Below are 19,293 nucleotides of genomic sequence, written 5' to 3'. Positions count from 1 at the left end.
TGGAGCCCTGCGCTCAGCAGGGACAGCGACGTGCCCAAGAATCACACAGAAAACGAAGCAGACAGCTTGGGGATTCACCTGTACCACCTGCTTCTCCAGGGTCGGCTGCGCCTCGGGGTTTCTGCTGTGCACTCCTCGAGTCCGGCTAATCTGTCAGCCGTCTTCGCCCCACTTAACGTGCCTCTCCAATCAGGCCTCGTTCTCCACCGGGCCACGACCCTGTCTTTCCTTGGGGCTTCTTTCCTTTAAACCCAGAGCCCTTGCAAACCCACCATCTCACACTGAGATGAGCAAGGCCACCCTTCAATAAGATTAAACTCGACCCGGTGGGTGAGGCCTCCAGGCTGCCCGACGGGTGGGAGGGCTCGGGCCTGAGCTCCCCGGTCTGGACTCACCTGAGCTGCCCCAGGCGGGGGCGGGGGGGGGAGCCTCTCGGGGCTCCTGGTAGAACTTGCGGGGGGCGGACAGGGCCGCCGTTCGGGGCCGCCCTGGACCTGTGTCCCGAGAGCCCTAAAACTCTGCGAGAAGTTCCCCGGTGGGGGGCGTCTCGGGCCTCCCCCGCCGCCCGCCCGCACCGCCTGGTGCCCCCCTCCCCCCACCCCCCGGCTCGCGCTGGTCCTGGTGCGGGCCGCTGGAGCGCGGGCCCAGGGGCGCCACCGGGCCGCGCGGGCGGGAACGCGCCGCGGCCGCCTCCTCCTCCCTCGCTCCCGCCCGCAGCGGCGGCGGCGGCGCTTCCCCGGCGCGGAGCGGCTTTAAAAGGCGGCACCCCACCCCCCGGCGCACTCGCCGCTCGGGCGCCGCGCGAGCCTGCCGCTGCCATGCCTCCGCGCGCGCCGCCTGCGCCCGGGCCCCGGCCGCCTCCCCGGGCCGCCGCCGTGGACGCCGTGGACGCGGGGGGCGCCGGCGGGCCCGGGCTCCGGCCGCTCGCGCCGCGCCCCTGGCGCTGGCTGCTGCTGCTCGCGCTGCCCGCCGCCTGCTCCGCGCCGCCGCCGCCGCCGCGCCCCGTCTACACCAACCACTGGGCAGTGCAAGTGCTGGGCGGCCCGGCCGCGGCGGACCGCGTGGCCGCGGCGCACGGCTACCTCAACTTGGGCCAGGTGAGTGCGGCCGGCCCCGCGCGCCCAAAACTTTCCCGGCCGCCGGTGGGCACGGCGCGAGGGGGCGCCTCCTTCCGGCCCGCGGCGCGGCGGCCGCGCGCGGGCAGGGGTCCCGATCGGCTCGGCCCTCGCGGTCGGGGGGCGGCCGCGGCGCCCGGCGGGGAGTCGACTGGGGACGCGGGACGCTCGGCGGGACCCATCGGGTGGCCCCAGGGCGCCCACTCGGGCCTGGAGCGCCGCGGGCAGTTCCGCCGGCCCGGCGGCCCGGCGCGGGCACCTGCCCGGCGGGGCGGGAGAGGGAGCCGGTCTCGGGCGCCGCGCTCTGCCCGCGGGCGCTGTCCTCAGTGCCCACCAAGCTCTCCCTGGCCTCGGATCCCCGCTCCGCCACACCGGACCCGCTGTCCTCGACGGGGGGCGGCGCGGGGCTCAGGACCCTGAGCGCGCCGGGGCGGCCCCGCGGCTCGGTGGTGACACGCGCGTGGCCCAGAGGCTCGGGGACCCGTGCTGACTCGGTGTCCGCGGCTCCAAGAGGGAGGGCGGCCCGGAGCCTGGAAGCAGCCGTCAGAGGCTTTGCAGGCAGCTCAGGACCCTACACCCGCGCGGTGGGCTGGAGGCAGGGGTCCTGCGTTTAAGACCCCTTCCGGCACCGGCACCTGGGAGTTGGCTTTGATCCTGAGCTTCTGTCGCTGTTCTCAGGGCTGCTCTCCACACTAGCTGTATGACCTTAGGCAAGTCACTTTCCCATCCCATCTTCAACTGTAGGGACGGTGGCAGTTTGTACTGGCTGCATTTGTTGGGAAGATCAGTGTTGTCTGGCAGCAAAACCCCAGGCCAGGCCCTAACCCTGGTCAGTGAGCCCAGAGCCCTCCCACGGCCTGGGTCATCGCTATCACTGTCAATTAGCAAGAGAGGACAAGCCCTGGGCACGAAGGTGGCATAACCCCAAAGGAGGCTGAGGCAGGTCCCTCCCCCCCCCTTCCCCCCACTGTGCCAACCCTACAGAATGGCAGCGGGGCAAGGGATTGATTTGTGGCCCGTGGAGGGGCAACAGACCAAAGTGTGCGGTCCCACCAGGGGACCTCTCCGTGCAGTTAACAAATCTACAAACTCCACACTTAGAGGGATGAAGCGAAGCGACAGGGAAGGCCAGCTCATAACTCAAACCCTAGTGCCAGGCGGTGTTAAATTTAGTTTCATCATTATCCGTGACAGAAGCCAGCAAAGTGTGGTGTGGCCCCAATGTAAATGACATTTCTTCTGCATCCTAAGTCCCGCACAGAAGCTGCTAATGTGAGATGTGTGGCCTTCCGGAAAAGTCAATTTCTGCGGCTTGCTCTGTACTTCAGGCGGCAGATCAGAGTGTGTCTGAAAGAATGCCACCGTATCTTTTTGTGTATCTTTTATACAGTTTGCTCAGGTCTCTTCAAACACCCTGTGATGGAAGATGTTGCCTTTGGGTAGCACTGGCTTCATTTCTACCTGTGGTTCCTAAATCTCCCCAGCTGATGGTCCAGCCTGAAGAAGGTGTTCCTCGGGGCGCCATCCCCGTTGGTTGCTAGGGCCCCCCGGCTCCTGCTACACTTCGCTGCTCTGCCCAGGTGGCCTGGCAATTTGTCTTCAGCTCAAAGTGACTCTCAAACTGCACGGTAAATTACAAAGTGCCTGGGTTTCTGGCTCCTATAATTAAAGGAGCAGAGGGGAACTGACGTTGAGCCGTGAAGCTCCTGGACATGGCAATGAGAGGCACACACAGTGCCTCCCCCTCACAGTTCCTGTCCCCCACAATAAAAAATGCCAGGGCTTTGAAACAACTTCTGTCAGACTCACTGAGCTGAGTCTCATACGCAGTGTGCTGTTGTCATTTTACCCATGGGGGAGGTTCCTCCAGGTACCTACCTGCCCCGACCTGGGACCTTCTGGGGAGTCTCTCAAGGACCCTCCAGTTCTGTCCAATGCAGCCAGGGTAGACTGCCGTGGTGCCTTCGCCCAGCTCGGGAGGCAGGGTGTCATTCGCAAACGGAGGGATTAGTTGGTTGGGGATCCGAACAGTCTCAGAGGCTGTGTGTGTGTGTGTGTGTGTGTGTGTGTGTGTGTGTGTGTTTACTCAAGGAGAGCCTATTACTCTTTATTCCAAAACCAGCTTTTCTCCCTCCCTCCCCCAAGTGAACTGCTAATGTGGAAAAGGCCTGGAGCATTCCAACCTCTACCTATTCACTAAGAACTCTTTTAAAAACCTTATTTGCCTTTTTCAGCCAGGAGAATTCGTGACTCATAAATAAGATGTAGATATTATTAGGTTTGATTTATGGATAAGTAAACTGAGGGAAAACAAGGGATGGAAGCCGTTTGGGTCCACACAGTGTGTGTCACCTCTGATAACTTTGCTCCCTGCTCTTTGTCTCCTGCTGCATTCTCTGGTCTGTGTCCTTTGTGTGAGACCCTTTCCCCAAACCCTTAATGGGCAACTAGTGTTATGCCTCCTACCTGCCCTGACTCACAGCCCTGCTGTGCTCATGGGTCTTTGTGATGCTCTAACTCCTGGCTCGATTGTTTTACTTTCTTTTATGCAACTGATAACCTGATTCCATGTATTTTAAGTGGTGCAAAAGTAATTGAGAGAGAGAGAGAGAGAGAGAGAATGAGAGAGATGGATGCCTTTCAGACTGATAAAGGCTCTGGATCTTCTCCATTGAAAAATATGCATCAGCAGGAACCAAACTAGCCTCTTTTTTTACCCTTCCGTCCCAGATAATGCACCACAATGTTGAAAGAAAGAAAGAAAGAAAGAAAGAAAGAAAGAAAGAAAGAAAGAAAGAAAGAAAGAAAGAAAGAAAGAAAAAAGAAAAGAAAGAGAAGAAGGAAGAAAGAAAGATTTGGAAGAGTCAAATGTCATTATTGACAGGTGGTATAAGTAACTACGTGGATAATCCAAGAGAATCTAGAGACTATTAGAATTAGTTATAGAATTGAACAGGGTGCTTTGTCACCGGTAGCTACCTATCCAACAGCAACATCTGAGAAGATAAAAGAAATGATAAAACACTGTAGCATAAAAGCTGTTAGAAACCTAGGAATAAATTTTTGAAAAAATGTGAAACTTACAGGCAGAAAATTATAAAATATTGGAAAGATGTTTTGAAAGAAAGGTCTGAATAATGAAGGGATGAGCCATGTTCATGGATGGGAGGACTGATTATCACATGCCCCCTCCCCTGATTAATCTATAAATTCAGTGTAATTTAGTTGAAGTGCCAACAGGGTTTTATATGGGATACGAAGTCATACAACTGAATGCTAAAATTCACATGGAAGAGTAAGTTCCCAGAATCCCTGAGACGACTCTGAGAAGGGAGAAAAAGGAGGGGAGTATGCTGTGCCAGGGAGCGGAACGTCCCATAAGGATGGTTTGACATTGGCCCAGGGATGGTCCCATCCATCAATGGGATCAACTCAAACCTGGGCACGTATGGGAACATGTATGTGCGAGTGGAAGAGTTACAAATGGGTGGGGAAGGGTGGGCATTTCAGTCAATGGCGCTTCAGATCCTTACCTCACCTTGCACTACACAATAGTAAATTCCAGCTAGAAATAAACAGAGTGGAATACTTTTATGACATTAGGACAGGAAAGGATTTTTTTTTTAATTTTTTTTAACATTTATTCATTTTTTTGAGACAGAGAGAGACAGAGCATGAATGGGGGAAGGTCAGAGAGAGAGGGAGACACAGAATCTGAAACAGGCTCCAGGCTCTGAGCTGTCAGCAGAGCCCGACGCGGGGCTCGAACTCACGGACCGCAAGATCATGACCTGAGCCGAAGTTGGACGCCCAACCAACTGAGCCACCCAGGCGCCCCAGGAAAGGATTTCTTAAGACAGAAAAAGAACAAATAAAGGAAGAGATTGATCCATGAAAAGTTCTGTGTAACAAACACATCACAACAGAGTTTAAAAGCACATAGTAGACTAGAAAACATATTTATAACATATAGCACACAGGTTGGTGCCAAGATTATTTAAAAAGATATAAATCAATAATATTTAACAGATAATGTTTAACAAATAATATTTAACAGATAAATGCCACATAGAAAAATGGAGAAATGTATGAATAGGGAATTCAATGAAGAGGAAGCCCAAAGGCCAATGAACACGAGGAAAGCTGCTGGGCCTCCTGGGAGTTATGAGGACAGTGCAACACGAAGCAGTGACAACATAGCACTTCACACCGTCAGATCGGCCGATGTGGAAAAGTGTTAGTATCAAGTGTTGACAAGGATGTGGAGCCACGGAACTTCCCGAGGCTGCTGGTCGAAGTGGAAATCGCTATAACTACTATGGAGAGCAATTTGGCCCTTGACAATGAGGTAGAATTGCATCAGCAGGTTCATATCTAGGCTTCTACTGGAGAGAAGACCTTACGTAAGTGCGCAAGGAGCCTTGCAGAGGAAGGTCACAGAAACATTTTTTAAATGAAAGGAAACACGTCCTAAATATCCGTCAGTAGGAGAATGGAGAAATAAATCAAAATGGTCACATGATGGAATATTATACAATAGCTAGAAAGGAACTAACCAGGGACACCTGGGTGCCTCAGTTGCCTTAGCGTCTGACCCTTGATTTTGGCTCAGGTCATGAACGCAGGGTTGTGGGACCAAGCCCCGAGTTGGGCTTCACGCTGAGTATGGAGCTTGCTCAGGATTCTCTTTCTCTCTCTTTCTTTCTCTCTCTCTCTCCCTTTCCCTCTGCCCCTCTCCCCCACTCACACACACACTCTCTCTCAAAGAAAAAAAAGATAAGAAAGGAATTAATCAGATAAGTATCTACAGAGATAAATCTCTACATGTGAAAAGGCACGTTGCCAGTGCACAGTGTAGTAGTATTTATGTAAACTTTAAAAAACACACTAAGTAATTCTGTATTATTTGTGAATGCATACACATGTAGGAAGCATCCACATCAAGTTCAGGTTAATAGTAGAAGGGAGGGAGGGGGGAGAAACAGAGAGGAATGTCAAACTTTATCTGCAGTGTTATAATTCATAATATACAGATATAGGGGCATACATGTGTGTATATATAACATATAAATTTGGGCTTTTGTGCTTTTCTTTGTATCAAAATTTATATATGGTGATGTGTACACGTGGGTGCAGACATGCACGTATACATGCACGTACATATATACACTTACGCACACACACATACACACATATATGTCGATACACATGAAATGTTAAAGGGAGGGGGAAGAAAAGAAAAATGCACCTCACATGTGCATATCGTGGTGTTCCTGGATTGTCTGAAGACTGTCTGTGGACACACAGGTGGAGGAAGAAGCCCCTATTTAGGCCTCCTGAGCTGGGCCAGTCTGCTTGTCAAGCAATTGGTGACCTAGAGAACCAGAATGCCTAGCTCAGATCACCAGGCTATTTGGGCAGAGCCAGACCCAGAGCCCTAGAACCCTGCTCTCAGCCATCACCCTCTCTCTTCTACCCCCTCTGTTTCTTTATTTTTTTAATTTTGTAATGTTTATTCGTTTTTTTGAGAGACAGAGTCAAAGCATGAGCTGGGAAGGGGCAGAGGGAGACCCAGAATCCAAAGCAGGGTCCAGGCTCTGAGCTGTCAGTTGGGCTTGAACTCATGAACCATGAGGTCATGACCTAAGCCGAAGTCGGATGCTTAACTGACTGAGCCACCCAGGTTCCCCTCTGCTTCTTTGTCTTTCAAACCATTTGGTGGCCCACATGGCCCTCACTCTAACCTATATACATTGTAACCTTTGACCCCAATGACTCCAGGAAAAGACAGGTTGTGCATGTGAAAGGGATGGCAACAAGATATTCTCACCAACCAAATCACAACATTTCAGCACCTGCAGCTTTTGGAGGTGATATTTATCTTAAAGGTGGTGCTTCGATACCATACTTTCCCTTGCATTTTTTGCTTTGCCTGGGGTATTGAGCTAATTTGTTGGTTCTGAGTCTGAACATAAAAAGGCAGGCTGGCTGCCAGGGCCCCTAAAAGATCTAAGAGCCTTAAATGATTTTGAACTTGCCTTAAATAGTTTTGCTTAAAATAGCTACAGCGCGGGACATACCTGGCCCAGAATTTCAGGTGGGTCTGCTTAATTCACTTGTCAGCAGAGGAAAATTGTCATGCTGCAGACAGCTTGTTCTTACAATAAAAAAAAAAAAAAAAAAAAAAAAAAAAAAGCTGAAGCTTTAGCCAGGTGTTAGAATAATGGGCCAGCATTTGTTCCGAGCAGAGTGTTGGGGGCTTGAGGGGGACAAGAGGAGGCCCAGAATAGCAGTCACCTGTGACCTAGTTATCTGGTTTTGATTTTCAGTCTGAGGCTGTCTTGTGTTAATACTCTGAGCCAAGAGCCATGCATGCAGGCTGGCCTGGGAGTAGAAATGGAGAGGTCCTGGGTGTGATGTGGTGGGGTGAGGGTGGAGAGAGAGATAAGATTGGGATTGTGAAGCTCGTGGTATCATATGGTATCATACCCTCCGTTTGACATCTTTCTTCAGATGGTAACAGTGTTAAGTGGACAGGGTTTTATTTGAATAGACTGCCCTCATAAGTCATGGGAACTGTGGTGGAGAGAGATGACTGAAGCTGAGTGGCTGTGCGTGGAGCCAGGTGGCCAGGAGGAGACTCTGAATCAGGCCAGAGTGGATGCTCAGCCGAACGGTCCCCTGGAAGAGTTTGGGTCTCTCGAGGCAGAAACCAACAGCGCAAGTGAGCAACAGAGCTGTGGACGGGGTGGAGAGCCCGAAGCACCTGTCTGAGGCCTCTGCCTGGCCTTGGGCTTTGGGTGACCCCAGGGCCCTGCAGGACCGTTCACACACTGCAGAACACCCTGGGGTCTTTTGGGTCTTGAGCCTTTGCACAGATTTTTGCCTCTAAGTTGCAGTTCCTCTGAGCCTCCACAGCCTGGGCCAAGGGGGCTGATGCATCTCCCTCTCCTTCCAGGGCCCTGCAGTGGAGGGCTGCCTCTCTCCCTTCTGGCCTTTGGATTGTGGCTTGGCCTTGGCATTGACCAGAAGCCCTGGCATGTGCTTGTGTCTAGCCAATGAATGTCTCTTCTGCAGGTGCTCCCACTCATGGAGCCCTCGTGCCACCCCTGCAGAGAGGTGTCACCAGGCCTGTTTAATCATGAGGAGCGCTCAGGCCCAGTTCAGTTCTGACTTGTGCAGGTCACAAACTGGTGACTGACAGGCCAGGGTCTAAACCCATACACTCTGACCTGCCTTCCACTGTCATCACCTTTGGCTGACTGACCTTGGACCTGTTTCTCAGATACAGGTAAGCCATCGGGCCAGAAAGCCATAGCTCACTGCTGCCATTGACAAAGAGCCTATGTGGACCCCACTGGCCACTGTTTCTCCTTCTTTCCACCTGGCTCACATGCACACGCACACACAGTGCTGCATGTCAGCACTGTTCCATCCAGAACACTTGGTGCTGGCTCCTTGTCATTGGTATTGAAACTTACATCTCTCCATTTGGGAGGGAAAAGTATGCTCCAATCCTTTTTGATCCTTTGAGGATGGATGCTACACTCAGTTGCTCAAACTCTGCACACTATGAACGGAGGAATCATCCCTCACTGTAAACCTTCTCCTCTCTGTGTGGTCCCTGTCTCCAGAAAGGATTGGCAAACCCGGTGCCTGAGCTCGAGGACCGGAAGTCACCACCGCCTCCCCCTGCTTCCATGCCTCCCGTCTGGTTTGTAACTCAGCCTGTCTCGTGGGTCTCCTGGATGGCTCTCAGGTCCCCCTGCTTTCCTGCTGCTGTTGCCCAGCATAGGCCGGGGGGCCTCTATCACCTCTCACCTGTCCATCCTGCTACCGGGCCTCCTTCTGCCCTGGCCCCAACTCTCCTGAACCACTTCACGCTCTTGCTTCCCTTCAGGTTCCCTTATGCTATTCTTTCTCCCTGGGATGCCCTTCCCACCCCCTGGCTAGCCTCTTGTCCTTCCCACACACCTGCAGGCCTGCTCTGATTTCCCCAGCCCTCCTAAGCTCCCCAGCCCCCATCACCCCGACGTTGCCTATTGGCTTGTTCATTTCTGCCACCAGGCTCTGGGCTTCCTGGGTAAGTCAATCCGTAGTTGGTCCTCTGGCTGCTCTTGAAGATCAGTTCCAATCCTTCCATTTCTCTGATCGTGGAGGGGCCACTCCAGGGTGGCCAGAGGACATGCCCTCACTTATTCTGTGTTTGCTGTGTGCTCTCACTGGTGCTGGGCCCTCAGAGGTAAGAGATGTAGCCTCTGCCTGACCAGAACCTCTTGGTTAGGGGGGAGGATGTGAGCGTTTGTGAAGGAGCAGGTGACACTCGTACATCTCCATATCTGTTGGCTGAACCATCTCCACCCCTACTTTTTGAATTTTAATCCCTTGTTTTTTGGAGTCACCTGGCAGACGGGCCCCTCCCGGGCTTGTGCCTGTGTTCCTGCATGGGGATGACCCCATGATGCCCTAGTTTGCTGCTAGGTGAGGTCAGCTACACAGGGCGCAAGGTCCAGCAGTGCCCCGCCTTGGAGACCACCATGGTGCTTCAGACCCTATGGGCCCTCTCATCCCATCAAATCCCAGCTCTTCCTGATGTCCTTGAGCCTGTACTGTTGGAGGATTTTGAAGACCCGGTGGCAGGCACAAGGCACTCTGTCCAGTGCTGCGGAGAACAGGGATGAATAGCCATCAACTGTTGGAAGGGAGCCTCATGCTCCATGGGATGGGATCGGCAGCTCAGGTTCCCATGGTAACCAGCCCATCAATGCCCTTAGTGTCAAGACAGTGGCACCGCTGAGAGGAAGAAACAGTCTCATTGTCTCCCCCTTGGTTGCTTGGGTGCAAAGCAGCGATGCTCCGCGGGGCCCCACAGCCTCTGGCCCGACTTGTGTTGCCGCCCTGCCGCATATGACCTGCTTGAGGAATCGGGGTCAGAAAGTGGCCATCGGCTTCAGCTTCCTACCCCTCCTTGGGGCCTTTACACTCCTGTCACTGGCTGACATCCAGTCATTTCCGGAGTCCTTGTTGGGTGAATCCAACTTCTCAGTGGGAAGAAACAGCCCAATGGATCAGACTCTTGAAGCTCTGGATGATGAGCCAGACTGCATTTGCCACAGGGGTGGATCAGTCTGCACCCAGTTTTGGCAGGCGGGTTTCTGGAAGGGTCCTTGATTTCCAGAGGCTCTCCCCTTTGTTTCAAAAACTTGTGAGGATAGCTCTCAGAGATGACCTCCTGTGTTCATTCAACCAGCACCTCCTTCTTGCCCATGGGGGGCCCGAGTCTACTCCGGTGACCTTGTCAGACTCTCCAGGGTGGACACAGTCTGGGGAGGTGGCAGAGAGGCAGGCAGGGCCACCCGCTTGCCACGTAAGGGCCTGCATGCAGTTGTCCCTGGCTAGGAGAAGGCAAAGCTGTTCCTTTGCTAGCCCTGTCTCATGCCCTGTTCTCCACGCTGGAAGCCGGGACTTCGCTCTGGATTTCCCTCATGTCCACATCCACTGGCCACGGCCCTGTCCACTCTGCCGCCTGGCTTCTCCCTTGCAGCCCTGCCTGCTCCCGGGACACTCACACTCTCTCTGGTAATACCTGGGTTACTGCCTCGCTGTTCTCCCTGCCCCCTTCCAGGTCAGTTCCCACACTGCTGACTGGACAGTGCTTCAGGACCAAAATCCTCATGCCGTCCTTTCCCTGCTTTGAACCTGGCCAATGCTCTTGTGCAGCAAAGCCTCACTCCTTTGGCTCTTGGGGAGCGAACTATCCCTCTCTCTTGTTCTGGCCTCAACCCAGAGCCCTTCCCTTTTGCCGTTTTCCAGCCACCCCTTTGCCATTCTGGAAACTTTCCCTATACTTTTTCTTTCTTTTGCACCTGCTCTTGGTTGCTATTATTTTAACCCCGGTGCCCATTCCCTGTATATTCTGCCTGGCCAACACTGCTCTTCAGAATTAGCCAAAGTGGTGTTTCCTGACCTGTCTGCTGCCTGGCAGGCCTGAGCACTGTGCTCTCAGAGCTCCACAGAGGGCCTCAGCTAGACCCCTGCCGTCCACCACACACACAGACATTGTGTGAGACCATCTTGTCCTCATCTTTGTTCATCTCTGTTTCTTCAGGCCCTTGTCCCACTCACTGCCCCCCCCCACCACCTCCCAGACATACCTGGTGACTGTGTTGCATTAGAGGGGGCATTTGAGTCACTGACATTATTGTCCCCACTGATTAAGAAGCACTGCTCTGATCATTACCCAAGAACCCTAGGAGTGACCCTGTTACACAGATGAGCAAACTGAGGCTCTGGGTATTTGAGTGACTTACTATAGCTTAGTAAATTTCAGAGCAAGGCTTTCAACTTGGACCACTTTGATTCCAGACCTCACTCACAGACGGTCCATGTTAGGAAAGGTTGCAGAGAGCTGGCGGCAGCTGGACTGGCCATGGAGCTTGAGTTGGGGTCCTCTAACTGGTAGGGTAGAGGGGTACAGTCCAGGCAGATGGAAGCTTGAGGAAGAAGGGACACTTAGGAAGGTGACTATGTAGTCCTATCCAGAAGGAGGATGACTGTAGGACCCTCCCTTCTTATCAGGTCTTGGCCTGGGGCTTCACTTCCAAGGTTTATCTTTGAAGGCGTAAAGGCTGCCTGCAGCATCCTTGACTTTGGAGTCCAAGAGTCCCAAGGGCAGGGAGCTTTCCTTGGACATCGCTCCCCCCCCACCCTCCGCCAAGGCTCCCAGGGACCTGTGTGTTTCCCACCCCAGGAGGAGAGTGGAACACCATGGAGCCAGATCTCTGACAAGAAGGTTGGAACCCCACGAGGAGAGAAGGGGCTTAATGAGGGGACAGCCTAGTTATAAAATTGTGTCATTACTTAAATTTTTTGGTGTAAGAGGAATACACACATGTATATTGAATATTTGAAACACATGAAAAAGAACAAAGAAAACTCCAAAAATCATTTATAATCCTACCACCCAAAGATAATCACCATTAATGTCTTGGACCGTGTCCTTTTCATTGTTTTTTTTTTTTTTTAAACTGTGTATGGAGGTGGGGGCACCTGGGTGGTTCATTCGAATGAGTGTCCTACTCTTGATCTCAGCTCAGGTCATGAAGTCATAGTTTGTGGGATTGGAGCCCTGCATCTGACCGCCTAAAACCTGCTTGGGATTCTCTTTCTCCCTCTCTTTCTGCCTCTCTCCTGCCTCAAAATAAATAAACGTTAAAAAAAAAAAACAACAACTTTGTGTGTGTGCACACTCATGCATGTACATGTGAGTATGTGCATACGTGTATTTATATATAAGTATGTACATATGCATATATGTATGCACACACACACTCACACATGGGTGTATGTCTTATACAAATAGAGTGTACAGTTTTGCACCCCATACCTCCTGAGCCTAGAACTACTCTATGGTGTAATTTTTAAGGGCTGCCTCAGTGTATCATTTAGTGGCTGGCCCATACTTACTTAATCTTTCCCCTGACATTTTAGGTCAGTGGATTCTTTGCGACTCGTTGGGGAGTCTGGTCTGGAAGGTGAGCACCGTGCAGGGAGGCGGAAGGGGTTCCGTCACCGCCTCGCTCCCACTGACATGACTTGCACCCCTGGTCACAGTGGCTCATCGGCTCATCACAGTTCCCTGTGTCTCCCCTGTGTCACCGGCCTTGCAGAGGGTCCAGGACTTGATGACATTTGTTCACTTCAACTCATAAAGATTTTATTGAGCATATTTTTTCTTATTTTATGAAGTTACATCTGTATTATGTAAATATTCTTCCATCGTAAAGATTTCAAACCGTGCAGATGTATAACGAGCAAAAATCCAAAATCTTCTTCCCCCTCCTCCCATCTCCAATTTCCTTCTTCCCCTAGATACCATCACACTTTAGCGTATGAGTGTCTGTTTCAGAAACGTACATGCACATAAAAGGTTTTATTTTTTTTATATAAATGGGATCATGCTAAACATGTTTTTCTGCACCTTGCTTTTCTGAAGCCTAACCATGTATCCTGGAAAGCTTTCCACTCTAGTGCATAAAGATCTACTCTGTTATGTGAAATGGTTTTAAGTTATTTTATGGATGTGACATTTTATTACATCATTTACCTATACTAATGTTCATTGATTTGCCTACAGTTTTGTTTTTGATTTTTTTTTTTGGTATTATAAACAGCGTTGTGGTTATCATCCTTATGGATGCCTCTCTGTGTACATGTATGAGAATTTCTGTACTGTACACAATTGCAAAAACAGTAGTTATAATAATAATGATCACAGACACCCCTCTGGCCCTCGTGTGCCAGGTAATTTTCCACGTGTTTTCCTGGTATTGACTCATTTAATCTTAGAAACTCTGTAAAGTAGGTGTTATTATTATCCTCATTTTACAGGAGGAAACCAAGGCACAGAGAGGTTGAATAACTTGGCCATGGATACACAGCATATACATGTCAGAGTTAAGATTTGAGTCAAGATGAGGCAAAGTATATATGCATGTTATATGGTACGAGGGATTGGCAGGTGGCTCTCCGGGCAGGTGGTACCAATTGACACCCCCCAGAAGTGTCTGATGGGCCCTCACCAACCTTGGGTGGAGATAGCAGTTGCCGCAGTATTTGCCGGTTCTTACAGGTGAAAATGAGATCTTGTGTTTGTTTTAATTTGCTTTTTTTTTTCTGATTACTGTTAGAGCGAAATGCCTTTTCATAAAGTTATTAGTCATTTTAATTCTCTGAATTGCTTATTTGCATTCTTTGCCCGTTTTTCAATTGGGCTATTTTTCTTCTATCTTAATGATTTGTAGGTGCTGTCTCTATATTGTGGATATTAATCTCTTGTTTGCAACTATATTACAGATATTTCTCCCATCTGTCACTTCTCTTTGAACACTGTTCACAGGGTGTGTTTGCTTGCTTGTTTTCTGAAGTTAAACCTGCGGTCCCATCTGTCTGCAAGGCTTTGGGCTCGTCACTGGGTATAATTCGGTGATGAACAATCAGGGTCCTTACCTACAGCAGACGGGAACATAAGTGAGGAATACTGAAATTAATATAGTGAAATTAACGGAAGCCAGATGCTTTAATAAGAGACGGGAGTGGGGCTGCTTTTCACCTGGGAAGTTCAGGGAAGGCTTTGACCCAGACCTCGAAGGGCCCACCGGATTTTCAGAGAGAGAGAAACAAGAAGTGGGAGTGGTGTTTCTGCAGGTGGATCCTGAGTGAGTGCATCAATCTGCATCCCACTGGGAAACAACTCACCCTGTTGGCTCAGGTAGAGACTCTCATGGGGGCTATTTATAGAGGCGTGAGTGGGGATAAGGGAACCACCAAAAGGTATTGAGGCATCTGAAGACCAGCAGTGGTGGGAGATCTGCTCCTGGCCTTGAGCTAAAGGGACCCAGGGAGAACTCAGGTCAGCAGAGCGCGGGAGGAGGAGGAGCTGCAGAGGAGGCTGCCTCCTTCTGGCCCCGCCCACTGGCCAGACCCTCCGGAAGTGTGGTCCAGGTAGGGTTGTTGGAGGGGCACGGGGCAAGGCAGAGAGGGAACAGTAACCAGCACAGTATGGATAAGGAGACAGACCATTTTTGGCATAGCAAGAACTCAGCAAACACCCTGATGTCAGTAGAGGAGACAGGAATTCATCTGGGGGCTGGCTCGAAGCCTGGCGCTGCGCAAGATACCGAGTTGCAAGATGCGTTGGGCTGGCTTCGCATCCAGCGATGTGTGCCTCGGCGCCAGTTTTAGCCTTCCACGTGTCCTCTAGGAGGGTCACAGCAGAGGCGTGCGGTTTCGCGGTTGTTAGACCCCACGTACCTGGATCTGTGCCTCCTTGTTCCAGCCGGAGTTTATTTAGGTGTGTCTGTCAGAGGACAGACTTTTAACACGGAAAAATAAGTCCCTTCTGGCCACCATTGAGCGCCGTCTAACACACATCTTGATCTTCCGCTGTTTTCTTAGACTTGAGCAAACAAACAAAAAACCCCTTATTTGTGTTCCTCTTGACAAAGCTAATTTCTGTAAAAAGAAAAAGAAACCTTTCTAGCCGGCTATCAAAGTAACTGTTCATGACTGAGCTCATTAACAGTCTTTTGACAAACGTCTTTTAATTTCTCATTTGCAGGAATATGACACTATTAGCCACGGACAAGATTTCAGGGGCTTAAACAAGTTTATGTACCACGGCTTTGCCAATTCAAGACCCCCACAACCCTTCGTTGGAGCACAGGATGCAAAAGCCCATTTGTGGGAATGAATGTTTTCTGTTCCCGCAGAGTTTCGTGTTCTTGTACAAAACGAACTCGTTAGGACTTTCTAGGATTATTTTTGCAGGGCCAGGTGGGGGTGGGGTTTGCTTTTATAAGGACCGTGGTTTTCTACCTTCCTCTGATATCTGACCACACCGGGAACGTTGTAAAACCAAATTGATTCCTTCTCACGCTAAATAGTCTTCAAATCCAAACAAAACCCCAGAGGTAGAGACTTAGCAAAGTCCAGAAGACCATCTTTGTAAGGCTCATGTCGGGGGGCGGGACTGACCACCCCACATCATGATGAGCCACGTCTTTTGTTTTGTTTTTATAAGTTTATTTTTGAGAGAGAGACAGAGAGGGTGAGTGGGGAGGGGCAGAGAGAGAGGGAGAGTGAGAATCCCAAACAGGCTGTGCACTGTCAGTGCAGAACCCAATGCGGGGCTCGAACTCCTGAACCGTGAGTTCATGACCTGAGCCCAAACCAAGAGTCGGACACGTAACCGACTGAGCCACCAAAGTGCCCTGTGTGATGAGCTGTGTCTTAACAGCATTCCTATTCTAAGTAAGTACCTATCCAAAATCTAACTGGGAGAACCCCTCTACTTTCCATTTTGGTAGTCACTCACAAAGAGCACTGGACTGGGTTCTGTTTTTCCCTTATGTCAGAAATTCAATGGCTGCATAAAACGACAGAAAATCCTATCTTCAAGCCAATTGGTTTGGGTGACTGAAAGTTGGTTTTTCTTTCCAACAATTGGTTCCTTTCCTGCAGCTAGTCACTTACAGTGCTTTGTACTTGGTCTGTGCTGAGAGCTGTGCCAGCCTGGCCTCGTCTTCCTGACAGGCAGCCACCCAGCCTCCTCCCCGGTTGCTCCTGCATGCTGACCTCCTCAGGGGGGTCTCCCAGTGACCAGCTGCTGCCATCAAGAGAGTCCCCCCAATCCCCATGCCCGAGGAAACATGTTTGTGCACTTTCTGCCACTTTTCTCCCCTCATCATCCACATCTTATTTGAATTGTGTGGTCAGGCTGCAGGAATTGAATCGCAAGTCTCAAGGCAGGGCTGTGTTTCTGCATGTACTGTGGGCACAAAAATGAGGCTAAAAGATCACAGGATGGTAGATGCAGCTGGATAGGAACAGACATCTGGCTGAACCTTCCCAGTCCATTTCAAATGGTGTTCCTGTGTCCTGAGGTCTTCTGGGGAGGTTCCTTAGTGTTGAGCCCAGTTTGATTTCTGCATGAGCCTTCCATAGCAGAAGACAAAGGGTTGACTGCTATGACCAGGCCTTCCTGTGGCCAGGAGGAGCCAGTGCTGTGGCTTCCCTGGAAGGTCATGGTGCTTGGATTAGATAATCAAACCAACAAGTACTTGCATTGACCCAAACATGTCCCCAGTTTGTCTATTGCCCTGTTGGTTTTTCTGTAATCGGAAGTGCTGCATCTGTTTGGTTTTTCTCCCCCAGAGAGGATCACAAAGTTCCCTGAAACATTCAGCATGTTTATCATAATTTTTTTAAATATTTATTTATTTATTTATTTTGAGAGAGAGAGAGAGAGCACGCGCCATGGAGGAGCAGAGAGAGAGGGAGAGAGAATCCCAAGCAGGTTCCATGCTGACAGCACAGAGCCAGACGTGGGGCTCGATCCTGCAAATCATGAAATCATGACCTGAGCCAAAATCAAGAGTCAGATGTTTAACTGAGCCACCAGGCGTTCCGTGTTTATCATAATTTTTTAAGTTCTTTAGGTCCATCAGTAGGAGAATGGGTAAATAAATGTGACGTACTCATACAATGGGCCCTCTTTACTCAGCAGTGAAGAACAAACAATCGTTAATGCCTAACAGCAGGGACAAACTCATAGACATAACATGGAGTAAAAGAAGCCTTGCACAAAAAGCTATCAGATTCCATTTACAGGAAGTTCTAGAACAGGTAAAACCAACTTGTAGCAGAATAAAAACTAATCTATAGGAGTGATGGACTGGGAAGGCACATGGGGAAACATTCTGGGGGTGGTGGCTATGTTGTGTCTCCTGATAGGGCTTTGGATCACATAGGTATATACATTTATCAAAACTCAACAAATATATAATGAACATTTGTTCATCTCATCATATGTCAACTTCACTTCAAAGGGAGAAATCCATAAGCAAATATTGAACTCTCTGTAATGATGTGTATGTTGAAGCATTTTGGGAGAGAGTATATTGATACTGCCTGCAATTTACTTTGGAATGCACCAGAAATAAGACAGATGGACAGATGGCTAGAGAGACATGGATAGATGAAGAGAAATGTGATAGAGTAATTGCAGTAATTATGTTAATGGTAGAATCAAGGTGGTGGGTATGTGGGTGTCTGCTGTATAGTTCTTTCAACTCTGCTGTATGTTTGAAAAATTGCATAATAAAATGTTAGAAGAAAAAGGTTCTGAAGGTAGTGGTGGAGATAGGAGAGATTTGGGAGAAATCCACTGTCCTTAGAGACATACTTATAAGTTTGTGTTTGGAGGTGAAGATTAAAAACCTAGAGATATAATGGGGCAAATGATGCCATCCAAGAAATCCCCATAGACTCTGACTTGGGGGGGGCAGTAAATGCTTTTGTAAGGTGTGTTCTGGTCACACTAGCATCTGAAAGGAGTACTGTGGCTCCCTGAACCCCTAGGCTGTTAGTTTTCCAGGGACAGAAAGATTCAGCCCTGGGGAGAAGCAGCCCAGCAAATGTAAATGAGTGGAGTCCCGCAGTTTAAGGACCTTCCTGCAGAGGAAAGATAAGCCTGCAGCAGATACCCCTGGCACAGCCCTGGTAGTCTGGGTTGCTTGCCTGCTAATTATCTTCTCTTCTTGCTCGGCAGTGGTTTTCTAGTTCCAGGATTTGAGTTATTGACTTTATGTAGAATTTTCAGCCCCTCTTATGTTGCCGAATGGGAGGGCAGGAATAGCACCCATTCCGTACAGAGTCCTCATGGGTGGGTGTCCTAAGCTGGAGTCTTACCCCTGTGTCACCTGGGGGCTGTCCCAGACCATCTGCAGCAGAGACAACGGCCATCAGAGTTCCTGTGGGAGAAATCCTGCCTGGGAGACGAAGCTACTGGTCTGCTGGTAAATTTAGGGCATGTGTGAGAAGTTGGGGGTAGGGAGAGAGGAAAAGAATGAAAGCATTATTCTAAGAAGCTGCTTTTATTTATAGATTCTCCTAATTCTATTAAAATGAATGCCAGGGGATATAAAACTTGGAACACGTAACACATAATAGAAATAAAAGGACGTTAAGCTAAAATAGGGAACAATGGCAAAATAAGAAAGTCTTAGGACCGAGAGGAAGATAAGACATTTTTCTGAAATAAAATCATCTTCGAGCACACTGTACAGGGAAAGTGAATTAAAATAAGGACTTTGTTAGGAGAGAACTTGGAAGGAAACATAAAATATTTCATAATGAAAAGGAGAAAGTGTTACACTGACTCCAGGGGAAAACAGAGACAGAGATTACACTAATTACATTATAGAGACAAATAAATAAAATGTCACTGTTGTAAAAGGAAATCAAACTAATTAAATACTTAATATGCGTTAAGAAGAGTTGGCAAAATAAAATGTATTAAATATGATAAAATATGTAAATAGACATCATTTGCCTGCTTTGTTCCGGCAGCCAGTACTGTGTCTTCCTGCCTATAAAGAGAGATTTTTGATTCCTGTGATAACACATTAATGGGACAAGACGCTAAGTAAATAGCCACTTACATTAGAAAGGCAGGAGTTCAAGCTCCACACTGGGCAGAAAGCCTACTTAAAAGAGAGAGAGAAAAAAAAAAAGGCTGGACTCAAACAAGCACTTTCAAATGAATGCATTGATGAATGAATGAGGATTCCTTAAAGTAAGGAGTTTAAAAACACACATGCAAAAGAGAGAGCAACAG

General features: G+C 49.6%; 1 protein-coding gene across 2 annotated transcripts in view; it reads left to right on the top strand.

Moving 5' to 3' along the window:
- Nucleotides 1–779: 779 nt before the first annotated feature.
- PCSK6 (proprotein convertase subtilisin/kexin type 6) overlaps nt 780–19,293 on the top strand; it is a 191,200-nt gene continuing 172,686 nt past the window's right edge. For both annotated transcript variants that reach the window (XM_053223635.1, XM_053223634.1), the window contains exon 1: nt 780–1,097. In XM_053223635.1, coding sequence (XP_053079610.1) covers nt 819–1,097 — 279 coding nt within the window. In that variant the 5' untranslated portion in view covers nt 780–818. The remainder of the gene's footprint in view (nt 1,098–19,293) is intronic.

Source organism: Acinonyx jubatus, chromosome B3, assembly GCF_027475565.1.
Source record: "Acinonyx jubatus isolate Ajub_Pintada_27869175 chromosome B3, VMU_Ajub_asm_v1.0, whole genome shotgun sequence".
NCBI classification, from domain to species: domain Eukaryota; kingdom Metazoa; phylum Chordata; class Mammalia; order Carnivora; family Felidae; genus Acinonyx; species Acinonyx jubatus.
The sequence above is the reverse complement of the archived record's forward strand: the minus strand, read 5'-3'. Positions and strand labels throughout refer to the sequence as shown.